An 8,960-nucleotide genomic window follows, 5' to 3' on the forward strand; every position below is an offset into this window, starting at 1 on the left:
GGGGGGGTAAGCATTTGCTTACTACACCCCATTGTCACATCATATAATCACACTTTGTGCATGTCCTTCATGCTTTACATGCCTCATGACACCTAAGCACACTTAGTGGAGAATCTTGGACTTGATCTTGGATTAGTGGGCTGAACCATAGCTAAAATTTACTAATCATAATTAGTGAAATTTTGGCTCCGAAATTTGGCTCCACAAATTTAATTTCAAATTCAAGTTAAATTCAAATTTCCCTCCAATTTTGTGTGGCACTTAGGCTATAAATAGAGGCCATGTGTATTCATTTTTTTGGAACTTTGATCATTTGAATATTAAACTTCAGATTTCAGAGCTCTTTTAGAGCATAAAATTTCGTGCTCTTCTCTTCCTCTCCTTTCATTCATCTCCTTCTTCCTCCAAGCTCTTATCCATGGCCTCCTACGGTGGTGAGCTTCTTCTAGACTCATCTTCTCCTTGAAGTGGTGTCTCCTCTCTCTCTTCCTTCTCCATTCTGTTGTCATTCATCTTCCAAGAAACAAAGGAATTCATTGATGAAGAAGATCATGGGCCTACAAGCTCCAATGGAGCTTACATCATTACTAATTACTAAAGAATTGAACTGTTTTTATTTTATCCCTTTGTTGATTGTACTAGTTGTTGGAATTCATTGCCATAATGTTCACTCCATTTTTTGTTTGTGTAGGTATGCTTGAATTTTTAACTATTTTAATTTGTTGTATTATAGTGTTGGTATATCAAGTGGATGAGATGGTTCTTCCGTGTAGTGCAATTTTGGGATACGAAAAGAACTCATGGATTGGCTGCATTGGTGCAGACAATATGATATGTCTTGATTGGTTCATGAAAATTGAGAAGATTCTAGTTAATTAAATGAAGACTAAAGACATGTTTCATCCCTCAAAATATTTTGAAATTTGAGTTTGGTCTATAAAAATTTAATGTTTCGTCCCTCAAAGTATCTTTGTTTTGGAAGTCACGTGGTTTTAATCCTTTAAGTTTGTCCCTACATTAATTACATTTACAGGGATGTGGTTTTAGTCTCTTGTGGACTAAAAACAGGTTCTATTGTTAAAATGTAGGAACTAAAATCAAAAGGGTGTGTGCTAATGTGCTAGATTGTGAATTAGTGTTTGAAACAAAAATGGGTACTACTTAGTCCTGGAAATATGTTGAGGAAACTTTGTAGACTAAATGCATAGGCATCCGTTTTCTATATTCTTTAATTACTTTCTTTACTTTTCATTTTTCATTATCCAATTGACACCTATAATTATCCCAGGAATCCAATATTAATCATCAGTCATGCAATATCAAATCAAAGTTAACTAATGTTGTCTGATATTAATTACGAAATGGATAGGTAAAAAGTTTGTCTCAATTGCTTGACTATTTTGTGAAGTATTTGTTGTTTCTGCAGTAAAAATTAAAAGGAAAAAACATGTACTTCTAATCCTTATACTTTTGGATAAAGGTATTAAAAGTCCCTATAATTTCATATTGATGAATTTGGTTCTCAAATTTTAAAAACATGTTGATTTAGCCTGTCATCTCAATGTATTCATCCTATTTTTAAAAGTTAGGAATGACTAAATCCACATTTTTAGGAGAGACTATATCTCCTTGTTTTTAAAGTTTGAGAACCAAATTCACCAATACAAAAGTACAAGGACCTTGATTACGTTTGACAGAAAACATAGGGACTAAAAGCACATTTTTTCCCAAATTAAAAATTCTACACAAAACTTGTTTCATGAAAGAGAAGACGATGTGTGCTTGATGGGGATTTGTATGAGTGTATAATGTATCTCCCAGATTGAAGATACTAGTTTCAAGTGAGTTGCGATAGGTCAGAACAGATGACTCTTGTGATTTATAACTAGAAAGGCAAGCCCAAATTTTTTTTGCTTTCCTTTTCTGTTGAAATTTGTTCATGGACATCTCTTAAATTCGGTGTTGTTATATTTGCTTTGTGTGTTTTATAAGCATGTTTTTCATGGTACGAGATGGTGAAACCATTTCTAGAAGGAATCCAAGACTTATAAAAAGGGGATATTTGTTTACCCTGACAACCCAAGCAGCCACATGGTGATGGAGGAACACCTTGACATGGACAAGCTGGAATCCTATTTTGGTGGAAAAAATACAGTTGGGTTCAACTACCAAGCTTATGCTCAGAAAATGAAAGATGACAGAAGCATGTATGATGATTTTGATTCATGTTGTGTCCAACATCGCCCAGTTTTTTAAGCTCCGAATTTCATGAATCATTGCAGTCAGGAACCAATGATTCTGTGGATGAAGCATCTATCGATGGAGAAGTTTTTTCAAGCTTGGAGGAAGACGATGATAGTACACATGGGAAGATGCCTTGCGTCCAACATGAATCCAATATGATTGATGAATCAAAAAAGACACGAAGAGCTGAATCAAAAGAGAACTAAGCACTTGGCAGGATTAAGTATATTATATTACTCATTCAAATTTTACACAAAGCACTGAACTTACAACCAGTATGTACTATTGGTTTGAATTTTGAAAGTGACACCTGAACCATTACTCTCAACCAATGCCCCATATGGTCTATTGTCCATAGCAGCAGGCATCAATAGATGGATCCATGCAAGCACCTTTTCCACTGCAAAGAGAGAAGTTTGAGTTGACTCGTATGGAATGAGAATTTCAACCAGCATTCAGGAAATAGAAAGTTTGGATTTCTTTCATGTTACTTTTTCCCTCTCTCTATGCTGGAGTGGGGTTACAGTAGGGTATGTTTCAGTATTTGTGATTGCTATTTTTTCAATGTCAAAAGCTAGGATGAAAAACACCACCTACCACCCATTCATGTACTATGGTCCAAATCCTAAATGTGTTCACTGCCTGTATTACTAAAGCAAAAATGCATTTTCCTTTAAACATCAAAATTTAGTAGAGACAAAGCATTTTCCATTTTGATGTATTAGCAAGTTCATGATGAGGTGTCAATGTGCTGGAGAAATTACATCATCAAATCAGCATTTTCAACTTGCCAGTGGTTGTACCTTTACAGAAAGGAAAGCACATGACTCTTGTAGGGAAACATCTAACTTAAGAATTAATCATACCAATTAATTAGTACAGCGAGATTCTAATATAAACTACCCTAAAGTTTTCTCATAAGTGGAAAAGGAAAACAAAAAAAAAAAAAAATATATATATATATATATATATATATATATATATATATATATATATATATAGAGAGAGAGAGAGAGAGAGAGAGAGAGAGGAAGGAAAAAGGTAGCTGTTACTTACTGAACGACACTGCCTAAAAGCACCCAATAAAGTAGCAGATACAACTACTGGAAATAAAGAATCACAACATAAAAGTAAATTTCCGCACATGTCTGCTAAACATAATTTTAGGCTTTGATTCCCATTCATACCAAGGTAAAGACTAAACATAGAATTTGAATACATGAATATGCATTAATCAATCCACAATTGCTTAAGTAACATTTTATTAGTAAACATTCACATGTTTAAACATCAAAACACTAATTGAACTGCAAGGGTTTGACCTCAAACATTATCATCATTTATGGAAACATATCCCATGACCAAGGTGCACCAATTAACTCAAAATCAATCAAAAAATATTATTACTCAGGGCGAGACTTCACAATGAAATTTCGGCGACTTATGGGATTCATGACCACTGGTGGACCGGCAGTACGAGGCCATGCCTGCAATTTTTTGTCAGTCTCTTCTGCCCACTCATTGTTCGTAATAGTGCCAGGGGTAGAACCTGAAGAAAGAAGTTAGCAGTTACATACTGCTGCAACAGCTACAAAGCAAATCAATTCCTATGATAAACACAACTTACCTCCAAATAGCTTTTTCTCTGAAACATAATAATCACAAACCCATGCAACTCCAAATGATCCAAGAATAGCAGAAATGATATACTTTCCTGACATGATTACAGACTACACTACACAAAACAAAAGAATAAACAACTAAGTCAAAGTTCAAAAGAGAAGGAAAAAGACTACATGAATGACAGACATTCCTATCCAAATATAAAAAGCGTGTGACACAATAAAATTGCAAAAAACGATCAAGGTTGATTTCACACTCAACTGCACAGGCACTAAAAGCATTAAGCATGCAATGAAACCATGACAGCCAGTTTGGTAAAGCAACAAAGTTCCTAAAATCCTACTAACTAAAGTGCATAACAATGGGAGTTCCTTTGACAAATCAACTCCATGCTGGTTAAATGCTAAATATCCTAACAACTGGAAAAACAAGGATATGACTCATGAACAAAGGAGATATTGCATAGATTGAAGAAAACAGTAACCACAAGGAGTCAAAGCAGATTGTGTACATCAAAAGACAAATGTCAACAGAAAAAACCCTACTACATCACATGTGGCAACATCTTTAGACTTGTTCAGCATGATCTAAATTCCAAAACGTTAATATGCCAACAGGAAGGGGGATTATGTAAAAAGTACAGTCCAGCCCATAAGGAAATTAATCAGAAATTTCTGTTGGCACCATCTAAAGTGTATCAGTGAAGATATTCACACAACAAAATCCATTACAAGAATCCATAGGTGTTGCTTCAATGGAACCACAGGGCATACAAGAAGGTAAGGCAAATTTTTGAATGAAATGAAATTCACGTAAAATCCAATCCACAAATTGACACAATTAATTGGCTGAATCAATTAAACACTAACAAAAGTCCAAATTGGAGTCTATTCGATTTTTAGATAATCGTTCCAATCAAGACATGGTGACATAAAAGGGATTTCACTTTCCAAAGCAATACTGAATCAACAAACAAAGAAATATGTAAATTGCTGAATTTATTGAAACCAGGTTAAAAAGGGGGCACAACATTACCGGGCAATGAGAATGGTTCTCAGATTTGATTCCTAGAAGAAAGGGAAAGAAAAAGAAACTCAGAGAATCGCAAAGCAAAATAAAAAGAAAAAGAAAACAAAAACAAGGCAAAGAAAAAAGAAACGCAGACAATGCAATCGGAACCGAAAACGAGTGCGCCTGAGGTGCCGTCGAGGGAGGTGCAATAGCGGAGTGCGGAGAGCGGAGTGCGATTAGGTTATGCTTTAGTGGACTGTAAGGTGAAGTTTAACAAAATGTTTTTAAAAAAATTTGATCATTTTAAGTTTAATAGAATATGTTTTCCTCTAAAAAAAAGTTTAATAGAATATTTTTTTTAATAATAATAGTCACTGCAGTAAAATATAAATAAATAATAGTCTCACTAATATTATGGCTCTATCTTTTTATTTTTTATATACATATTATACAAATTAATATTTAATGTGTAAAAAATATAAGAATTTTGACTCATTCTCAAATGTTATATTATTAAATTGAGTATTAATTATGAATTTTTAGAGCTGCTTATTTTTTACTCAATTATAATATTTATAATAATTAAATAAAACTAATAGTTAATAATATATCACATTATAATTTAATATCATAGCAATAAATTACACAAATTAATTATTATAAATACACTATTATTAAATTTTTTTTATTAAATTGTGAATTTAGTGTATGGTTATTTCATTTGTGATTTTTTTTCCATATGAAAACACTATGATTAAAGAAAAAATATGAATTTTAAAATAGATTGAAATTATTTAATGTAATTAATGGCAATAAAAATAATCATAATATTTGGTGTCGCAATAAGCAATTCAAACATGAAAATAATAAGAGTGATTAGGAATTGTGTATATCATTATCCTAATCAAAATTTAATGTTCAATTTATGTGAAATTGAAGGGAAATAACAATTAACTAACTCTCCACCGGTTCATATCCTGAGCGAAAACTAAAAATGGAAAGCCCAGTGTACGCTACTTCTTATTCAATGAACCAACAATATGGATCACGTGATCATCTATACGAGTTTTATGGATCATAATAAGTGTTTTTTTTTTAAATTTTAAAAATATGTTTTAGGAATTAATTTAAAAGGTTAAATTATTCATTTAATCTCTATAGTTTCATGATTCTTATTTTTTTTAGTTCCTATAGTTTTAAAGTAGTCTTTTTATATATACAGGGACGACCACTTTCAAAACTACAAGAGAATTAAAATATAAATTTTTGGGATTAAAAAGACCACTTTCAAACTATGGGACTAAAAAGGTAATAATCATGAAACTATAGGGACCAAATGAGTAATTTAACCAATTTAAAATTAATGGCCCAAGCAAATAGTTAAACTTGTATGCACGACACTCTAACCAACTGAGCTAATTGGTCAATTATGTTATAAAATAAATAATGTTAGTTATATAGAACGGTAAAATTTATAATGTATATTTAATGCACATGTAAATTTAAATAATAAATTTTGTGACAATTAATTTTGATATAATTCATCATGTCATCCGTATGAAGGGCATTTTGGGAAATTTATTTTCTATGCTGGGTTCACTAGAAAAATTGACCCATAAGCATATGGCCCATAAAAACCCAATCATATGGCCCATAAAAATTGACCTTGAAATCCTGCTTTGTGGTACCATTGAAGGCTCCTTGTGAAAATTATTTTGCTCCGCGGTGCAACAAGAAGGAAGCATGGCAACGTGGGAGAGAGAAAAATGGATTTTGAATGAATTTTTATTGTTAAAAAATATATAAATGCTTTAGTTTATTTTAATCTAAATTAAGAGTGGTTTCTTGTCCAAATTAAAAGAAACTATATACTAATATAGATTTTTAATTTTTAAGTGAGTTTATATTTCCCTTATATAAAGATAAAGACATATATATATATATATATATTTTAATTGTTAAGTGAGTATGTGACTATGTGTTAGTATTTTTTTTTATATAAAAATTATGTTCAACAAAATTAGTTGAAAATTGAAAAATTAGCTTATTAAATTATAAATATTCGATATAACTAGCGGTTGAAGTAGTTATAAAATGTGAAATGACGTAAAATTATGATTTATTTAAAAAAGATAACTAGGAAATTGGATAAATATTTTAAGAATAAAAATGAAAGAAAAAATAACAATTTAAAATTAACATTTTAAAAAATATTATTTTAATTAACATTTCAAAAAATGTTTGAAACTATTAAAAAACTTATTTTTTAAATAATTAAACAAATTTTTCAACTAGTAAAAAAAGTTAAAAATTACCAACATGATGAGAAAGGAAGAAGGATTACTTGGGATGAAGTTGAAGGTCTGAGTCAAAACCAAAACATGCTTAATGCGTCTCTTAATGAATTGTAGGAGTGTTTTGAACCCGTTATTAATGCTTTCTCTGGGGAGATATGTGATGTTTGATGTTGTTTTTAGTAGAGGTTCAGAACTCACTCAGTTGAACTTTTGCGGCTTTTATATTGTGGTTCTGGAAAGGGATGGGGAAGTGGTTTCTGTTGTCACTATAAGGATTTTTGGCAAGAGGGTTGTGGAAATACCCTTTGTGGCTACCAAGAAGCAATGCAGAAGACAAGGAATGTGTGACATCTTAATGAATGAGATTGAGAAGCTACTGACTTATTTGGGAGTAAAGGAGATTGTTTTGCCTCCCTCGCGTGATGTAATACACACTTGGACAAATTCATTTGGCTTTGTAAGGATGGCACCTTCACATAAGTTTCAGTATATTGAGAATGTTTTTTTGCACTTTGATGCATCATGTGCCACAAAACATTGACCTGAATCTTTTGTGTATTGCAAAATGAATAGTGGTTATGTAATGTTTCTTGGTATACGTTCATGGCCATTTTTATAGATATTCATCTTCACTTGATAAGACAATTTGCACAATCAATTAGTTTGTTTGTTTTATGATGTATAATTGAAATACTAACCAAAAAGGTCTTTACTACGTTATGTTATGACTTCAAAATTTTCATTCATGTGGTTACCACCTCCTCTGTAATAATTGTTGGAAACTTTTAACTTATATTCTAATATCCTAGAATGAAATACCAAGAGGCTTGTCATGCCATATTATCAATAGTTTATAGTTATAGATAAATACATGACACGTATTACGCTATCAAGCAGACAAGTATTGATACACATAACGCTTTATCTAAACCACGTGAATAAATAAGCAAAGTTTAAAGTACCATATGTTTTGTAATTTTTACTATCAACCTCCTGTAAAATAGACCTATCAAATAAGAATACTCTTGGTCTTCTCTCTTCACTATGCGCAGATTACAGCTAACAGAGAAACCAAGCTATGCAACACATCACAGAAACAAGGAAATGTCCAATTATTGCTAGGAACTAGGAACCAATCAGGGGAAGAGATAACTCCTTTCAAGCAGGAGAGGGCTCCAAGAGAAGAGAGAATTTAGAAAAGTTTGCTCATTCAAGGTGAGAGAATTAACTTACAGAATTTTTCTGTTCTTGTTCATCACATTTTGCATACATATAGTGTGAAGATATTAATATCTCTAACAGAATAGCACTCACACATGTGCCTCTGCTCTAACAGAAAGTGGAATCTAATAACTAATCTCTAATTTAATTCCATTGTAATAAAAAAGACTCTAATCCTTTGTCTTTTACTTTAGATTATCATGGCACAAAGTCTTTAAGCAAGACTGAAGGGATCTTATTTTGTTTGTGCCGCTCTCTAGGCCTGGGACTCACATTCGGTGTTGACACTCTATTTGGGCCCATAGACTCATTAAGCAACTCTATTTCTAAATAGCGGACATAATGGAAAACATCTCTCGTTCATAAGCAAACGTAGCTTGCATTTGAAACCAATTTGACTATGCAATTTAGTATAAAACGATTTCTTTCTAAATCTATCAATTATATGCATATGATCACTACTATACAATCAATTAAGTATTAGAACAATTGATTCCAATTACAAATTAAAAGTAAAGAAGAACAATTAATTGAAATACATCAAGAATCTTATTAAAATCAGTA

General features: G+C 31.8%; 1 protein-coding gene across 2 annotated transcripts; it reads right to left on the reverse strand.

Annotated features, from left to right (window-relative positions):
* Positions 1-3,396: 3,396 nt before the first annotated feature.
* LOC114386940 lies at positions 3,397-5,167 on the reverse strand. 2 transcript variants are annotated; one of them, XM_028347014.1, is made up of 4 exons: positions 5,033-5,167; positions 4,903-4,934; positions 3,872-3,974; positions 3,397-3,793 (listed from the first exon to the last, which is right to left on the reverse strand). In XM_028347014.1, the coding sequence occupies exons 3-4, from the start codon at positions 3,963-3,965 to the stop codon at positions 3,648-3,650; spliced, it is 240 nt and encodes a 79-aa protein (XP_028202815.1). In that variant the 5' UTR covers positions 3,966-3,974; positions 4,903-4,934; positions 5,033-5,167; the 3' UTR covers positions 3,397-3,647. The 2 variants fall into 2 exon arrangements, with proteins under 2 accessions (XP_028202815.1, XP_028202816.1); XM_028347015.1 differs by having other exon boundaries at positions 3,872-3,979.
* Between the last annotated feature and the right edge of the window lie 3,793 nt (positions 5,168-8,960).

Source organism: Glycine soja, chromosome 15 (genome assembly GCF_004193775.1).
Source record: "Glycine soja cultivar W05 chromosome 15, ASM419377v2, whole genome shotgun sequence".
In the NCBI taxonomy this organism is placed as follows: Eukaryota; Viridiplantae; Streptophyta; class Magnoliopsida; order Fabales; family Fabaceae; genus Glycine; species Glycine soja.